This window comes from Martes martes (assembly GCF_963455335.1).
Source record: "Martes martes genome assembly, chromosome: 9".
NCBI lineage: Eukaryota > Metazoa > Chordata > Mammalia > Carnivora > Mustelidae > Martes > Martes martes.
This window is the reverse complement of record NC_137896.1, coordinates 89,512,492-89,532,194: the sequence shown is the minus strand read 5'-3', so window position 1 is coordinate 89,532,194 and position 19,703 is coordinate 89,512,492. Positions and strand designations below refer to the sequence as shown.

General features: G+C 41.1%; 1 protein-coding gene across 2 annotated transcripts in view; it reads right to left on the bottom strand.

The window, feature by feature from the left end:
* Nucleotides 1-19,703, bottom strand: part of DGUOK (deoxyguanosine kinase) — a gene marked incomplete at its 5' end in the record, with an annotated part of 29,039 nt that extends 9,336 nt beyond the window's left edge. Inside the window, 2 exons of one of the 2 annotated variants that reach the window (XM_080814230.1) lie at nt 8,755-8,867; nt 19,507-19,690. In XM_080814230.1, the coding sequence (XP_080670356.1) occupies nt 8,755-8,867; nt 19,507-19,690 (297 nt within the window). Of the gene's footprint in view, nt 1-8,754; nt 8,868-19,506 lie in introns of both variants that reach the window. The other variant, XM_080814231.1, reaches the window with a different exon arrangement.

Sequence of the window (19,703 nt, the reverse complement as noted above, 5' to 3'; positions counted from 1 at the left end):
TATAATCCTATCCCCCAGTTGAGTCAAAGCTATTTAATCAAGGAAGAGATTTCCTACCCGATAAAACAAGAGTTTGAGAGGAGAGGACATGCCACCTTCAACATACCAGAGAAGAGCAGAGGAAGAACCACCAAACAATCAGCACATTCACTGACCGGTTTGTGGAGTCTTGTCTGACCAGGAGCTAACCGACAACCACCTAAAACTACTTGGAATCGAATCTTCCCATTATAACACTATGTGGCCTCTCTTTTGAACTTCCATCTGTGGCTATTTCTTTACAAAACTTCAACCCAGACAAGAAAGTAACAGATTTGAAAATCCAACTAACCAACCAAACAGAATTTTCTCTCTCATACACATAAGGGATTAAAACAAACGCAACCTTCCTCCTCCATTCTGGAGACTTTATGAAAAGTATTTGAAGACCCACATCCTCAGCATATGTAGGTGGGAACATGCATGAGATACTTGGGAGCCCTGGACTCTGCCACTGACCCAGCACAAAAGTGAATTCATTCATCTCCATTAACTGAAGGCCCTCGTGGATGAGGCGCTACACAGGCTCAAGGCTGTAAGGGGTAGAGAAAACAAAACTAAGATTTATTTTCCATGTTCACTGTGCTGTTATGTCATTTAATCTTCAAAACAGCTTCATGAAGAGGGCACTGCTGTCATGCTCATTTTCTTGAGAGGGTCAAATCCACTCAGAAAGGTTAAGTAACTTGTCCAAGGTTTCAAGGTGAGTAAGTGCAGAACAGGGACTCAAACCTGGCTTCCTCTAACTTCAGTCTAATGCTTCTCCATATAAAGACAAGCTGGGAAGTAATGACACATGGAATTTCCATAGACAGAAACGGGGACTAAGAGCACATTTGGGGTGGAAAAAAAGATAGAGGAGGGGGAACAGGTTAGACAACCACAAGTGGTCCAGTTTGGCTAAGTATCAACCACTGATTCCAAAAAAGGATTCCAGCCCTTTGAAAGGCTTCACTGGGAGCAACGCAGGGGGAGCAGAATGGATCTCAGCATGTTCTCCCTCCTTCCAATCCTCTAACCTGCAAACACAGACCAGCAGTCTCACAAATAACCGGCAGTTAAGAGTTGGAGGTAGAGGCAGGGGGACAAATCTGAATCCTTGTGAGTCTCTGATGGTGTCACTAGAAATAGTAGAGTGCCCGTGGGGTGCAGCATGGTTAGAGACTGCATGGAAGCCCAGTAAAGAGAGTGAGGGGCTATGTGTACAGATGTACTAGGTTGACTGGGTGAGAGCTATTCCATCAGTGGCTTTTGGGCTACCCAAGGGAGATTGTTCTGGAACAAAAAACTGTACAGAGACTACACAATTTCTGAAAGAACCCATCTCAGCTACAGAACAAATGCAAACATCCCTTCAAATATATAAGCAGAGAGAGGGACAATGACTGGATATAGTAATATTCAGCAATTCAAAGGGAGAAAACCAATGCATCTGCTCAGGACAAGCAGCCCCTTAAGAGATAGAGCTGTTGCCAGAAACAAACAAACAAACAAACAAAAAAACAAAACAGAAAAATCTCAGTGAGATTCAAGAGACTGCTACATTGGTAAGAACAGGCTGTCATAAAAACAGGAATAGTATGAAAAGAACATTCTTAGAGGAGAAAAAATGCAATTGCCAAAACAAAACACCCTATGAAGACAGTAACTAGCAGACTGTATACTGCAGTAAACCTAATTAGTCAATGTCATACAGAACATCAGCTCAAGAAATTTTCCTTAAACTAAGAGAGGGAAAACCACCCAGAAAATTATGACACAAATGAAGACATACAGATTAGAAGGAGGAGATCCAATGTACACTGTAGTATCATGCTAGGGTATTTTTTTGCCTTTCTTTTTTTTCCTCTGGAAAGATATATCAAGATGTAATGTCACTTGTGTTCCACCTCACAGTAATTAAGATAATTTTATATCAAGCAACTTTCCAAACGAGAGCTAAAATGACCCACAACTCGACAGTACCCATAGCTCAGACAAAGCTACCTAAGGAAACGATTTTCCTTCTCATGAGACAAGAGTCCAATACAGAGAAGGGAAATGCCATCCCCAACAAGAGATGAGCACAGGAAGACCGTTATTCATGAGGGGTGTGTCTCCTTCTCATCAAATTTCATCATCACTGAGAATCACTGACAGAACCATGTAGTATCTCTAGGTATTTAAGAACTAAGTTTAAAACTAGAAGTTATAGGGGCACCTGGGTGGCTCAGTGGATTAAAGCCTCTGCCTTCGGCTCAGGTCATGATCCCAGGGTCCTGGGATCGAGCCCCACGTCGGGCTCTCTGCTCAACAGGGAGCCTACTTCCCCCTCTCTATCTGCCTGCCTCTCTGCCTACTTGTGGTCTCTGTCTGCCAAATAAATAAATAAAATCTTAAAAAAACAAACAAACAAACTAGAAGTTATAGTAAGAAAGAACTGATCTGATAGAAAAGCTAAAACAAAAGAAAAAAAATTAAAGAAAATCTCTAAGACACGAGACCTTCCACCAGAAAAATTCAGAGTACCAGAAAAGATTACATATACAGCTTTCAAACACACACGTGTGCACACAAGAAACCCAAACTGGACCTATCCTGTCAAAATATTGACAATTCATAAAAACAAAACAAAAACCTAATGGTGGGGAAATCACATGAATTATTTATTTAAAAAAAAAAAAGATCAGAACTATATAATGCTTCCCTACAACAGAAACTACCTTTCACATTCCAGAGCAAAAGGGAAGACTTTTTTAGACAAGCAATCACTCAAATTACACCACCCACATGCCCTTTTTGAAAAAATTCTCTAAAATATACTTCAAACAACTGAAAAAATTAAGAAATGGGAAGATGTGGTAAGGGGAAAACAGTGGTCAGTGACAAACCAGTAGAACAGAGTTAAGTATAAGGGTGTAACTGAAAAACCATTACTTATGTGGCTATGAAATTAAGTGCCACATTTCTATTGTTAAGAGAGAAATTTCACAAAGTAAAACCATTCTGGATCTACAAAATTTCAGATAATTTCAATATACCTGGCAAAGAAGGTAATAAAAAAGTAACAGAATTCTGTTTTGGCTTCTTTTGTCTTTAACAGACACTCCATTAACATTGAAAGATAGGTCTACACACGTGCATTTTTAATTTACATGTTTCCCCTGTTAGGATAAAAACAGTAAGTTTCCCATATGAATAAAGGGGAGAAAAATGAAAGAAAATATTAAATATAGCAAAAAAGAAAAAAAAAGGAGATGAAAGCACAAAATAAGGTGACAGAAATAAGTTGAGCATAATTATAATAAAAGAGAAAAATTTCCAGGAAAGGCAAACCTTAACATTGGGTAAAAACTAAAAATCCCATGAGAAAAATACCTAAAACAAGATGACATGTATTACTTAAGGACAAAGGGCAGAAAATCCACCAAACAGATCCAAATAAAAAGAAAGCAGATGTGGCAAAATGGCATTTTAAAAAAAAGCATTAAATGCTACAAGAGGGATTTTTTAATACTAATAAACCAAAAAAGACTACACAAAGGAGTCGTGAACCTTTTTGCATGCAATAATAAAGTCCTGAAATATAGAAATGTAAGGGCAGAGCTAATTAAAAATTCAAGGAGAAATAGACAAAATAAAAGCACAAACCTTACCACACTTTTCTCAGAATTTAATATAAAAAGTAGACCCCAAAAATGAGAGCTTATTTTAAATTGTTATTATTGTCATTATTATTTTTCACATATCTGATACTGATGTACATCTTACAATGTTTAAACTTTTTTTTTTAAGATTTTATTTATTTGACAGAGAGAAACACAGCCAGAAAGGGAACATAAGCAGAGGGAATGGGAGAAGGAGAAGCAGGCTTCCCGCCAAGCAGAGAACCAATGCAGGGCTCGAACCCAGGACCCTGGGATCATGACCTGAGCTGAAGGCAGACGCCCAACGACTGAGCCACCCAGGCGCCCCTTAAGTTAAACTTTAACAGACATTTTAATTATTCCTTAGAAGTATTATTAAATTGATTATGTGTCTTACAATCAATGGTATCTTAGAATTTATAATATATGTCACATCAAACTTCATACCTTAGAGATAGTACATATTCTTCTCAAAAGTTCATGGCACATTTACCAAAATTGATCATATATAAAATTTGATCATACATAAGCCATGAAGAAGGCCTCAGTAAGTTCCCCCAATTAGAAACTGCAAAAGCCATGTTGTCTAACCATAACAAAATAAACTTAAGAGTAAAAAGATCTACACAAAATCTACCCAGAAAATGTAAAATACTTTAAAAATAATTCTAGGGCAAAGAATAAATCAAAAACTACAAAACAAATAAAAAACTACAATTATAGATTTGCTATTTTTGTATGTCAAACTGAAATCTTATATGTCAAACTCTAAAAGACAAGGCCAAAGCTTATTCCATGAAGAAAATTCTCAGCTGCAAATGTTTTTATTATTAAGGAAAGAAAAAAAGAAAAGTACACAAACTAATCATTTAACTTTAAAAATACAAAGAAGTTCTTAGAAAGAAATGAGTAAATTTAAAGTCCAAAATTAATGAATTAGAATGCAAGTCTCCACAAAATTAAAAAAACCCATTAACTGGGTCTTTTAAAAAGAACAGAGACAATCATCTATCAAATCTAGCCCTCCCCAAATATTAACAAAAACAAGTAACATCAGACAAAAAACCACAATCATTCTGGACTGAAGCATAAAAATACATAGGTACTACTTTTATACTATTAAATTTGAAAATCTCAATAGAAGGGAAATTTTCTAAGAAAACAAGGGTTATCAAAATTGATTCAAGAAGGTAAAAAAACAAAACAAAACAAAACCCGCAAACCCTGAATAGCTGAGGAAGAAAGAGCCGGTAACTATTCCACCCAAAGAGCAGTGAATCCATACTATTTAAAAAAAATTTCTATCCCTCCTTCAAAGAATAAATAATTCCTACACTAAAACAGTATAAAACTTCCCAATTCATTTTATAACCCCAATGGTAAAAATAATTTTTATAAATTATTTATAAATAATTTATATTTATAATTTATAAATTATATAATTTATATATTCATTAATAAATTTATAAAGCTGTCAAAAATAGTAATACCAATTAAATATACATGCAAAATTTCAAACAATATATTAGCAAATTAATGGGCTAGTGTACCATGATCAAAAGGGTTCGTTCATTCTAGAATGTACAGATGGCACCAATATCAAATCTACTAATACTAAGAGATTAAAAAAGGAAAAACCCTGTGGTTATCTCGCTAGATACTAAAAAGGCTTTTGATGAAAATTCAATATCTGATCCTGAGGAAAACATTTCCTGTCCTAATAATTATAAGGGTACTTCCTCCACATGATCTATTGAAACGACTAACAATCACAAAACTTAATATTGATACATTAGAGGTAGTTTCATTAAAGACAGAACAAGTTAAGGCTGACTACCATCAGTGCTATTATAGTTAGTATTGCTCTGGAACTTCTAAATTTTTTTTTTTTTTTAAAGATTTTATTTATTTGACAGAGAGAAATCAGAGCTAGGCAGACAGAGAGAAGGGGAAGCAGGCTCCTGCTGAGCAGAGAGCCCGATGCGGGGCTCGATCCCAGGACCCTGAGATCATGACCCGAGCTGAAGGCAGAGGCTTAAACCCCTGAGCCACCCAGGCGCCCCTGCTCTGGAACTTCTATCTAATAAAAGAAAACAAGAAAATAGAAGTGAAGTATGGCTATTGGAAAACTCTTACAAATGATAAGTATTTAGGGAAAACTATTATTTTCTGAAACCTCAAGCAAATAAAGCAAAAAAAAAAAAACAATAATATTACAAGATAAACACAACAATTAATTGCTTTCCTAAACAATTAACTGCTTTCCTTTAAAACAATAATAACCAGTTTGAAAAAGATGATGGGAAAACAGATCCCAGCCACCATAATAAGAATTAAATAACCACTCAGGAATAAAATAAACAAGACTACTACTACAAAAAGAAAATAACGACTTGGGAAAAATCAGGCTCCTATAACTTTTAAAGTCACATAAAGAGCAAAATAAAACCACAAAAGCATGAGAAAGAAATGCAGGCGCATGTTTTTATAATTTTGGATTGTGAGTCTTTCTAAGACATCAAAGGCAGTAATTATGAAGAAAAAGACAGATTTGACTACATAAAAACTTAAATGTATTATACTGCAAAATACATCATATATAGAGATAAAAGAAAAGTGACAAACTGAGGAAAGGATCAGCAATATGTGACAAAGAGTTAAGATACTTAACATACAATGACGTTTTATAAAGCCATTACAAAAATTTGAAGATCTGCGGGGCGGGGGAGGGGCGGCGGGAAGCAAGAGGTCTGAATAGGCAATTTACTAAAGAATACTAATAAATGGCTGATAAGTATAAAAAAGATGTTGAATCCATTGGTAATCAAAGAAATGTAAAACAAAATAACGGTTTTCTTGCCCCTCATGTTAGCAACAATGAAAAACAGCAATACCCAGTATTGCCAAAAGTATGGAGAAAGTGGTACAACTTTTCTGAAGGAAAACTGTGTAAACTACAGCAGGTGTCAACAATCAACAAGATGCGTAATTTTTGGACATTAAAATTCCAACTGTAGATTATCTTAAAATATAAAAGGACACAAAATTTAGCTCTTAACAAGAAAAAAGATGTAGCTACAAGGATATTCATCATTGTAACATTGTTTCTAACAGGAAGAAATTGCTACAGTACATATAACATTATGCATTAATTAAATATATTGATTACATTAATTAAAGAATCATATTATGCAATACACTGCAATCATTAAAATTACTATGGAAGTTACATCTTGTATATCAAAGGCCATGCAGGTAACAACTACAATTTTTGTTTAAAAAAAGTAAATGTATATATGTTTTATACATTCATATAGGTGTAGGTAAATATATGTATCTTCTCCTAAGTAGAAAGAAATCTAAAAGAACAAAAATGTTAAACTCTTTACCTCTGAATATCAGAACTATGTGAATATTAGGTATCTACTGTTGCATAACAAATTGTACCCAAGTTTGGTGGTTTGGGTTCATTATCTCAGTTTCTATGGTGAGGAATCGGGACACAGCTTAGCTGGCTGGTTCTGCCTCAGGGTTTATCACGAAGTTGCAGTTGGGATGTTGGCTGAGGCCAATCATCTGAAGACTTGACTGGGGCCAAAAGATCCACTTCCAAGAAGACTCACTCACACTGCTGTTGACAGGAGGACTCAATCTCTTGCTTCACGGGCCTCTTCACAGACAAAGATGCTTTATGACATGGCAGCTGGCATCCCCAGAGCCAAAAGTGATCAAGACAGAAAGAGGTAGAAGATACAATGTCTCTTTTGGCCTACCCTAGCAAGTCCCACTGTTATTCCTGCTACATTCTCTTCATCAGAAGCAAGGCACTAAGTCCAGCCCACACTCAAGGACAGAATTAGAGTCTACCTGTTAAAGGAAAGTTCAACAAACAATTTGTGGACATATTTTCAAATCCCCACAACAGGTGACCTGTGGCATCCTTAGAGAAAGATATGTAATTTATTTTCTAAATGGAAAATTAACTTCACAAACACATACATATACACAGAGAGACAATTTAAAAAAACATAGGTCCACAACAAGCATGATGTGCCTGCCAAAAGAGGTAACACAATTTTGAGCTGGAATAACAGAAAAATGCCACTGAGAACAAGTTCTATGATATTCTCTACCATTCAGAGCACCACTCTTAATCTAAGTGCAAAACTAACCAACTGGAGCTTATCGCCTAGACAAAGTGACTTCAGAATGAGGACCAGCCTGGGGGGAAATGGTGTTTGGCTTGAAAGAAGACACGAGGAGAAAGAGCAAACAAATCATGAATTACCTTCAACTATACGAAGGGTTGTCACGTAGAAAAGTTAGAAACTCAAGAAGCAGAACTTGAACCAATGACTCAGCGTCACAGGGATGCAAAGTGGCTCATACTAGAACTCTCTAACAATTAGAGTTTTGTTAAAAACTATAACGAGCTACTCAATGAAATGTTCTTGGAGGCTGCGGGAGGAGCGTGGGGAAATAATTCCTGCAGCCACCCCTAATGTTCACGTCCAAACTGTCCTTCCCTACTCACGTGGATATGGCTGGTGTTGAAACCAACGCCATGGCCCTTCCCAAAGCAGCAGGCCCGACACTAGGTCCTATGCCATGAGGCAGAAGTGAAATGTGCACCACTTGGCACAGCATGTGGCAAAGGTCATGCTTTATAAGTGTTAGCTAGTATTTCTGCACTGACTCAGACTGTGACAAGATGGCCCTTCCAATTTCTAACACTTCATAAATAAGTTTAAAAAATCACTATAATTAGCTCTTAATCCTGAAGGTCAGCTTCAGTAATACACTCAAGGGTAGGAATGACAAAGCCAGGATGGCTGGACATACTTTGGGAAACCACAAAGAACAGAGGCAGTCACTTATGTAGACATGTAAAAACCACAAAAATCAAAACTAAACATATTCAAAACAAGTCATATCCTCTCTGGCACATGTGGTCTGCTTTCTGGAATGAAATGATTTAAAAAAAAAGAGACTCAAACTGGGCTGTTTCACCTACTTCGAGCAAATGAGATTATTACAATGAGTTTATTCACCCATGCCAGCCAACTACCCACCACAACTGAAAACTTACTTTTCGGGTGCCAGCAGCCTGGACACTCTGCCATGTCGCTACAGGCTCTGGAGCTATGTGCCACTCGGGGTAAGTTTTCGTGAGTAACTTCACAAAGGTGGACTTGCCCACGGCTGCAATGCAAACAGCATGTGTCGGGACCCTTCCCACATCAGGGCTGCAGGAGAAGGCTGTGATAAAACTCGGGCACGGTGGCCCAGCTGAAGGCAACAAGTACCAGTTTTCCCAGTTTCAATCCTCAGCCCTGTATCCGTGTCCCACTCAGGATAGGGCAGGCCACGGTGAATGGTCCGATAGTGAATACAGGGGGAAAAAGGGAGGAAAAAGACCCTTAAGATCTGACTTGCAGTGGTAATGCCTTAACCTCCCAGAGGCAAGGTATTTAATGACAGTTGGAAATGTAACAGGACTACCCACAGCAGAGGAAATCAGCTACTTAAATCATAAGGCTTGAATCATATCTATTCTGTGACAGTGTAAAAACTGCAAGTTTTTCAGCAAAGAAAAATTGAGATTAGGACCCTCATTCATTCAACAAACCTAACCAGTATTTCCTGGAGTGCTTACTCCGGGCCCAGGACTGTCTGGCACTGGGGGTACGATGGCAAACAAACACAGGAAGGGTTCTGCCCTCATGGAGCTTGTATGGGAGATATGTTCACAGAGTAACTAATAACAAACAGAAGTGCTAGGAAAGAAAAACGCAGGACGGCTCTAACACAGCTCAGGAGACCGGAGAAGGTTCCTCTGAAGAAAATGCTGTCTGAGGTAAGATCTGAAAGGTGAGGAGGTAACCAGGACAGGCGTGGGGGAAGGGTGATCTAGGCAGAGGGAACCACATAAACAAAGGCAGGGGAAAGAGAAAGAACCTGGTGTAGGATGAGACTGAAGAGAAGCCTGGGCCTAGAAGAGGCATGGTCAAATGAGGGAGAAGAGTGGCTCCAGACATGTGTAGGGGCAGGGAGGAAAGCCACGCCGGATTAGGCACGACCTCGCAGCATGGTAAGAAGTTTGAATCTATTCTAAGGGCAATGGGAAGTCAGTGGCAATGGATGTTAAGCAGGGAAATGATAAGATTCCACCTCGTTTTTAAAAGATCACTCTGCCATCTGTGTAAGAATAGACTGACACAGAAGTAGGCAAACCAATTAAAAGATAATAGCAGCCTGAACCAAGGGATTGCAGAGGAGGTGGAAAGTAGTGGTTGCTTTGAGAAATATTTTGGAGATGAAACCAACCTAGTACAACAAATTATCTCTTCCCATTCATGCCAATGTCTGGCCCATTACCTTCCTGAGCTCCAGATCACTATCCACGGGCTCTCCAAACACCTCCGCTTGGATGTCCCACAAACACAGATTGACACAGAGTCAGTCTGCTCCCTACATGAATGCAGTCATCATCGTCCCTAGCAGACTGAACGTCCTCCCATACCCAGACCTCAGGGGATGGCAGCAGCATCGCTCCCTGTCAGAACTTCTCCCTCCTCTGCCAGATGTCAAGTAGCCACCAAGTCCTTTTGCACCTGCCTTCTAAATTTTCCCCATCTGTCCTTTTCTCTCCATTCTCACCTCCAAGCTCAGGATTGGGCTCTCATCTCTTGCCTGACTCTGGCTTTGCCTTTTTTAATCCGACATTCATACTGCAGCCACAGTGAACACAAAATAACACTGCTTAAAACCCTCTGACAATTCCCTATTGCCTTCACAAAAATCCAGCCCTTTAGCATGGTCTGCGAGACACAGCAAGATCTGGTCCCTGCGTGTACCTTCCTGGCCTCAGCTTCTTTCAGGCACCCTGAGCTCCTGCTGACCAAACTCTTTGCAACTCCGATCATGCCTTGTTCTTTCCCATAGATGTGATTTTGTCAATGCATTCTCATTTCCTGGAGCACCTCCTCTCCTCACCTGGTCAACTCCTACTCGATCTCCAAGATTCTGCTCAGATGTGCTTCCTGTATAAAGCTTTTCCAGAACCTGATGCCTCTGAGCTGGATCAGCTAATCATCCTTTATACTTGACCTTGCTTTCTGGGTAACAACTCATCACTGCAACTGTAATTCTCTTTCTCCAGGTAGAATAGGGGGCTCCTCTAGGCCACACAGGGTGGAACCAGAGCCCAGCACAATGACCTGACTGAATAAAACACTTAATAGACTACTATTTTGGTTCCCTCTGATACTGATGTTTGTTAAAAAACAAAAAAATGACAAGAGTATGTTTGGAGTTCAATCCCTTCTATGAGACATGATCTTCTCAAGCCAAGTTCTACCCTGAGGAGGAACCCAAATGGAACCAAAAGGAGGAAGGCAGGCACCCTTCAAGTCAATTCTATCAGCCACTCATGGCTACTGATCAGGAATGAAGGGATGTCTCAGAAGAGCCCACACATCCATAAGGTGCCATTGATTACACAGCACTCCAGCTCCTGTCTGAACAACACAGGGTAAGAACAAACAACACGAATCTCTGTGTTCTGTACAGTCATGCTCATCTCTCAGTTCCACCTCCACCCGGCCCATGTGTGCCTCTGCACATCCGCCCGCCTCTGCTCTTCCCACACTTCAGTGCATAAATGCATTCCCCTGCTCTTCCTGGCCTGTGTCTAAATCCCTTCCCACTACCAAGCCTAAGGCCCCACCTCTTCCATGAAGTTTAGAATGTCTCTAGCACACATGGAATTCCCACCACACTGGGCAATTGAATCAAACAGTAACTATTAACTGCTTATGACATGTTTATAGCCTTTAAGTGTTTTGATTGCTTCTTGGGTCTTAATTTTGGTTTCTTAACAGGATCTGACTCTCTGGGGTTGGGACCTAGGAATCTACATTTATAAGTATGCCTCAAGAACGCATACTTCTATTTGAGGTTGCTATCTAGAACAATCTGATCAAAATCAACAGAGGTGGTTTTTAAAAAAAATATATGGGTTCTAAAACCATATACCAGACTACTGAATAAAAGCCTACAGGCCTGTCATGAAGAACCTAACAGATTGACAGGGATTACAAATTGGTTGAGTTTATATATTATCAGATGCCTGCCTGCTCTGAGTAGCCCCTACTTTAAAATATTTGGCACAGATAGGCAAAATTTAGGTTGTAGGTTGCTGATTAAAACTAAAACATGGTCCCTGCCTACCAGCCAAAAAGTTGTGTGTTTTTTTTTTTAAGATTTTATTTATTTGGGACGCCTGGGTGGCTCAGTTGGTTAAGCGGCTGCCTTCGGCTCAGGTCATGGTCCCAGCATCCTGGGATCGAGTCCCACATCGGGCTCCTTGCTCGGCAGGGAGCCTGCTTCTCTCTCTGTCTCTGCCTGCCACTCTGTCTGCCTGTGCTCATGCTCGCTCTCTCTCTGACAAATAAATAAAATCTTTAAAAAAAAAAAAAAAAAGATTTTATTTATTTGACACAGAGAGAGAGACAGCGAGAGAGGGAACAAGCAGGGGGAGCGGGAGAGCGAGAAGCAGGCTTCCCGCTAGCAGGGAGCCCGATGTGGGGCTCGACCCCAGGACCCTGGGATCATGACCCAAGCCGAAGGCAGACGCTTAAAGACTGAGCCATCCAGGTGCCCCTAAAATGTTATTTTAATTAATAGGGAAAGATTAAGGCAATTGAGATTGCTGAGATTGAATGACTGTTAGAATTACATTTTTTTAAAGTTAAAAACAATCTAAGAAACGACCGCAGATCGAAAAAGAAGGGCCCTGAGGGTTAGGGAGTGCCAGCTTCACCTCTGAGATCAGACACTATTAGTTCATCTAAGGGCAGTCAGGACTCTGAGAAACCGACTCACGCCTTTTAAACACACAAAACCCGGAATGCCAACAAATTTGATGTAATGGGAAATACACAGTTCCAATTACTGGAACAATTACACCAGGGCAATACTCCTACCCTGTACCCCATTGCCCATTCAAAAGCTTCTGGAAAGCCGGTTTAGTAATCAGAAGCCGGTTTCAGCAAAGAATGACAGTAAACGATGGTGGCAGGTCCTAAGAGCTCAGAGAGCCTGGGTCATTTGCCATAGGGCAGTATTTCTTAAGCTGTTCCAAAGGAACTCAGCTGTGCCAGGCACCAGCCACAAATATGGAATAATTTTAAAAGATAATTCAAAGTTATATATTCATATTAAAACCACACACAGCATAACATTTTTTAGTGCTATAATACCTAAACATAAGTTTTTTCTTCCTGCTTGAGTTTTGACTGTTGTTGTGGTTTTTTATAAAGATTTATTTATCTATTTATTTGAAGGGGGGAGGAGCAGAGGGAGAGGGAGAGACAGAATCTCACGCTGACTCCCCACTGAATGTGGAGCCCAATACAGGGCTCAGTCTAACAACCCTGAAATCATGACCTGAGCCAAAATCAAGAGTCAGACACTTAACTATCTGAGCCACTCAGGCGCCCGTTTTTTTGTTTTGAAGATTTTACTTATTTATTTGACAGAGAGAGAGCACAAGCGGGGGGGGGAGTGGCAAAAGGGAGAGGGAGAAGCAGACTCCCCGCTGAGCAGGGAGCCTGATGTGAGGCTCGATCCCAGGACCCTGGTTTCAGGACCCAAGCTGAAGGCAGATGCTTAACTGACTGAGCCACCCAGGCATGTCCCTGTTCCGTTTTTTAAGACATATGTTTTAAAGTGTTCCCAGGGGCTTCCTAAGAGTGGTGTCTGCTTCTTTCCTGCTACACTGGCTTCCTCCTAGGGAGCAGAACACTCATGTCCACCAAAAGCCACTCCTCTTTATACAACACTGGGCAAACAAGACAAAGCCCTCCCTTTGTCTGGTTTCTCTGCAAAACACCAGCCTCTTATGATATCATTATCACCATTTAGTTAGATTCCAGGTTCACTGTTATCTCTCAATATACTTTTTAATATCATGAGATCTGGGAGGTATCAGATCTCAGAATCAAACCTTCCTTTCAGACCTTAGCTATTACTGAAATTTATTATGTGTGCCATGACTTGGAAAAAGGTAGGAGGTACTTTCCTAGGGTATATTAGTTCAACATGTTGATTTTTATTAGTACCAGGACTGTCATTCCACAAGCTGCATCAAAGAATTCTGTTGCTAATTTCCATCCTTTCCTAAGTCATGATCTGTTTTCCCTCCACAAATTCTTCTGCAAACTATGATACCTGCAATTGCTATATTCTGCTAAAATCCAGCAATTAGATAGTATCTGATGGAACACCCCGAAGAATGTATTACTTTCAATGTAATACAGCTGTATTTTGAGGGAGCCTCTCAAACATACCCCCAGGCATGTTCCTCTCCTGAACAAAATTTAAAACACAGGCAAAAATCCAATTCTGAAACCTTGTACCAAAAAGCAAACTAAGGCAGTAAATATACAACTATCCTAAACAAAAAAGTCTTCCAAAGAACATTTAAAGCCTGTATTTCAGGCACTACGTTTGATGCTATATCCATCCACTCACTCACTCACTCACTCACCGACTAGGTACTGTAACTACAGTGATGAACTAGGCTGAGACCGTGCCTTCAAAGAGCTTATACTCCACCTGCGAAACAAAGTACCCAGGATCAGAAAGGCTCTGAGCCCAAAAGCATTCTGGGCAAACTTAACAAAAATCACTCCACAGGCTTAAAAAGAAACTTAATACCCTTTTTGCTCTGATTCCTCTTACTGTCTTTCCCATGGAAACTATGCTTAACAACAGCATACAGTCCAAACCCCTCTTGTTCAGCATGAGACCCCCACTGACCTGGAACCCCTCCCCACCCCCACTTGCCCACCACGTGATTCATCCTTTCACTGTCACCTTCTCAGTGAAGCCTTCTGGAACTCTCTCCAGCTCCACTTCACCTAGGAGGCAGAGTGAACCAATGCCTGCTCTGACTTTACCAAGGTATTACTTTATAATTACTTGTGACCTATCACTCTCTCTGCTTGCTTTCTGAAGACACACACTGACTTGTTCCCTTTGCATCCTACGTATCTAACCAGATAGCAGGAATGGAGATGGGTGGAATGAGGTGAAATCACGGAAACAAAGACTTCAATATACAACATTTAGAAGAGGCCTTTTTTCCCCTCGAATTCTTTGCCCAATTGTTTATACGCAATAAAGCAATAGATGCACATTAGTGACATTAGAACATGCTATTAGAAAAGCTCTTTCCTCTGCTTTATGTACAAGTCTCTAGACACTAACAGTGACAAAGTTCTTCTTTTTCGGTTGGGTCTTTGAAAATCAAAGTGAGAATGGTCTGAGATGACTCACTGCCAGTATCTCATACAGCAATCCTTTCTTCGCCTGAGGTCTATAATTATAAAGTAACTGGTCTGGGGAGGCAATAATACTCATTGTAGCCATGAATACACTTAGAAGATGGACTGTGTTTTAGTTCTTAGATCTTAAGGGATTCTGGGCACGAAACTTTTGATTTTCAATCACACTTGGCATATGGTTTCCTAACTCATACTGGGCGCCACTGGGTGCTACTTCACTGACCCATTTTCCTTCCGTGTTGTGCTCTCACTCAGAGGATCAGATCAACAGGACTCGGGGCAGCATGAGTACAAGAAAAGCCCCTCTAGACATATCTAACTTCAGTCAGGACAGGGGTTTACCTTCCCGTGTTCAGGTGTCCTGGAGGGGTACTGATTTGTTTGGGGACACCACCTGTGATTAGAGAACAAGATCACTCCTGACTTGATTGTAAAGCAGTTTAAAATATTCGCTCCATGGGCACCAGTGACTAACTTCCACACGGTATCAGCACAGGAGTCAGGCATCTGGCAAACACTGAAAGAATACAATGGGTCAGGCAGGGGCTTAGGCACTGGTGATGCAAAGATGAGCAAGACCCAAGTGGCCAACCTGGGGAAGGTGTTGAGTGTGCAAACAATTCCCACAGAACTCAAGCGCTGCAGTTGCTGTGGGTACAAAATGTTATGAGAGCACACAGAGGAGGCAGTGACTAATTCTGCCTGAAGACAGTCATCACGGTGTGTGGGGTGATGGACAGCAGTAGGAGGTAAAACAAGAAACAGCCAGCTTAGGGGCCCCCAGTCCACTTGCCATTAGTCACATTTCCCTTGGGCAAGTGCACGTACTTCCAAGGCTCCAACAACCACCCCCACAATCCACAACTTCCATATCTGAAATCTTGGTCCCATCTCTCGATCTCAGGCACATGTCCTAATCTACCTCTGAACATCTATCTCTGTATCTTACCTCCCCAGACTTCTTCCTCTATTTCCATCCTGTTTTCCATGTCCAAACTACAATCTTACTGTCATCCTCTATGCCTCTATCCCTCACCTCCAAGTGGCCACCTAGTCCTGTCAATCCCACTTCCAAAATACCTCTCAAAATGCCATTCTTCTCTGTCCTTCCATTCCCTCTGTCCAGGCCTGCATCTTCCCACCCTCTCAACTACTACAACAACAGCCACAAAACTAGTCGGTCTACTCCAAATTCTATTCCTGCTCATTCACTCTACATGATGGATGCACAGCACCATGGGTACTGCAGCGAACAAGACGTACAAAGAAAGTGCATGCTTTCTGTTCATCCCCTCTGGCCAATTTCTTTTTTAAAATGAATCTGACCATGGAACACGCCAGCCTCAAGTCTTCAGTAGCCTCTCACAACCTACACAACAAACTCCTAGCATAGCCTGCTGCAGAGGCTGTTCAGCATCTGGCAAGTCTACCCTTCCGGCCTCTCGTCCTGCCCTCCAGGCACACTCCTATTCTTAAAACTGCATGTCTCTTCAGGCTTTGCCTTGGCAAATGTGACTTCCTGTACCTGGAGCATTCCTGCCTCATCTCCCCCTTGGGAATTCCTACCCCAGGGATTCTGAGTTCCCATGCCCAAACAATCATGGCACTCATCACATGGTACAGGAATTATGTTTAGAAGTCCTCCACCTGGCTGTGAGCTCCTTAAAGGATAGGAACTGTACCACATGGGAGTCTACCTTCATAGCAGGTACTCAGTCCTGATCCAAGTGAAAGCAAGGAAGAAGTAGACCCATCTAGAAAGGTTAAGAGCAAAGGTCAAGAAAATTGGGAGAGGGAGCTCAAACTTTGCCTGATGGTCTGTCCAAGTACTTATTGCGTGAAGTATTTTGGTACTTCTCTGGGCTCTGAGAACAGAGCTTCCTTTAGAGGCATATTTCCCAACAGACATCTTTAACACCATGAGGCAAGGAGAAGGACCCTCCCTTCTCAGTCTTTTTGATGTTTCTGATTCGACTGGAGAAACACAAAAAACAGATGTGGTGATTATTCTCAATTTAAATTCATGACCACTAAGTCTAAGTGGGTCCTTAATGCTAACTGACAGCTCTACATTTCTCTTGCTCACTCACTAGCCTAATTCATGTCTTTTCTCTCTTCACACTCAAGCTACTTAGCTGAACCTTCATCCTATTTTGCTGAGAAAACAGCCAAAAGACCTTCCCCAAAGTTCCCACCACGCCTACTCAAGTCATACTCATTTCTGTTGCCATTCACAGTTACTAGGGAGAGAGAGCGCTCCTAACTTAAGCTAACCTCTCTCCACTTCAGCAATAGATTCCACTCCTTCCTGCTTACTAAAATCACTCCGGTAATTATATCCTATCTCCTGCTTCACCAATTTCCCTCCTCTCTACTAGACCATTTCCACCAGCTTACAAACATGATCTAATTCCTCTTACAAAAAGAAAAATCTGAAACCCCCGCAAACCCTCTCCATTTCAGCTACCACTCCATACCTCCCCTTTCTAGGGAAACTTCCAGTTGTCTTAATCCACTGTCTCCAGTTCCTCACCTCCCATTTTCCTTGACCCTATGCTGATCAGACGTTCATCCTTACTGCTCCTAAAAACTGTTCTTCTCAAGTTCACCAAAATGCTGTTACTTAAACAGCATTACACAGTTGAACATTCCCACCCCCTGAACACCTTCTTCATTTGGCTTCCGAGATAGCATTCTCTTCTGGTTTTGCTCTGACCTCAGTGGTTATTCCTTCTCAGTCTCTTTTGCCTGGTTCCTTCCCCAACTTCTTGAACATTTGGGTGCCCCATAGCTTAGTCCTTTCCATCAACACACAAGGTCTCCTGGTTTCAAATACTATCTAGATTTATACCTACAATGCAGGGAGACTCTGAACTCCAGACTTAAACATCCAACTGTCTCTTCAACATGTCCACTTAGATATCTAATAAGCACATAAAAACCAAGTATGCCTAAAGATAGACCCCTGCAAACCATCGCCTGCCCCCAATCTGTTCTTCCTATGCTTCTCCATTTAAGAAAATTTGGAACTCCCATTCTTCAAGTTGTTCAGGCCAAAATGATTTGTCTTTATCTCACATTCCACACATCTGTCACCAAATCCAGTCTGCCCTGCCTTAAAATGTAACTGGAATCCAACTGCCTTTTTGCAGTACCATTACCACCCTGCTCCAATTCATGGCAACTCATCATTGCAGTAACCTCCTGACACCTTCTACTTTCAACATATCAGCCACAGTCACCTTTTCATAATTTAAATCCACCATGGACTAAAGGCCTAGACAATTAAGCTATTCCTTACCTTCTCACCTCACGTCCTTCCATTCTCTCCCTTGCTCACTCTGCTCCAGCCACAAAGCTTTCCTCCTGTTCCCTGAACACACTGTCCACCTTAGGGCCTTTTGCACTTGGTCCTTCCTCTGTCTGGGAGATTCTTCTCCTGGTTACCTACATGGTTTCATTCCCTCATTTTCTTCTGATTTTGTTCCAATGTCACCCTCTCGGTGAGGCCTGTCATGACTACCCTATTTAAAACTGCCATCTCCCTCAATCGCTCATCCTTGAATTTTCTCCATCACATTCATTACTATTTAATACACTGTTTACTTAATTTATATTGTTCATTATTTATCGCTACTAGAGTTCCATGAGAGCAGAGATTTTTTATTTGTTCTGTTTGGTGCTGTATCCTCAGGGCCAAGAACAGTGCCGGCATACAAAAGTTGCTCAAACAGTTATTTGTTGAATGAATAAAATGAGAAATTCTCAATTTGCTGCTAGAATGTCTTCAATACTCAACACATCCTAATCTTTTTAGGGTTCAGAACCTTAGCTAGTAGAAGCATCAAGTCAGAATTTAGTAACAGTGAACTGAAGTGTTTCGCTTTCATTTGTTGTATGATTATTTTTTATTTAAGATATTGGGTCTCTACTCTACATGTTTTAAGTTTAAAAAGTGACTTTCTTCCAAGAAAAACGTTAAGAAATTATATGGGACTAGAAGAGAGACACGGTAAAATTAGTGTAAGTGGTACTGAACAAATTTTAGGAACTCTTAGGGTAGGTCTGCCAGAGAAAATACAGGACGCCAGTTAAATTTTAACTGTAGATAAGTAATAATTTTTTTCTAGTGTATGTCCCCAATACTGCGTAGGACACACACTAAAACAGTATTCGTTATCTGAAATCCTACTTTAAATGAGCACCACCACCCCCCCAAAATCTGGCAACCCTATCTTAGGCGAACAAAGAAATTACACCCTGCTCCTTGTCGCATCCATTTCGATCAGAACAAGCTGGTAGAACTCTTGTCCTATCTACAGACTTCGTGGCTGTGGAAGAGTACTGAGGCCTAACATCCTAAAAATCAAAGAAGCAAAGGCCTCTCTAGGAGGGGAAAGGCCCCGTGGCATCAGCCTGCGGGGAAGGGGGGTCTGGGCCCAGCTCCCTTGCTCAGCTTCTCAGGCTAGCAGCCACTTTCCGGCCCTTACCAATATTTCCTTCGATGGAGAGCCTTCGAGGCCCGCACTCCGCGTGCAAGCCCCTGGAGGGGCACACGCCACGGACTGCGCTCCGAACCATGGAGCTGGAAGGTGCTCGCAACAGCCTTCGAAGGAGCCGAGCCGCAGTCATTCCACCCACAACTTGCGCAGCTACCACTTCCGCCGCGAGCATTTCCGCCCTCGGT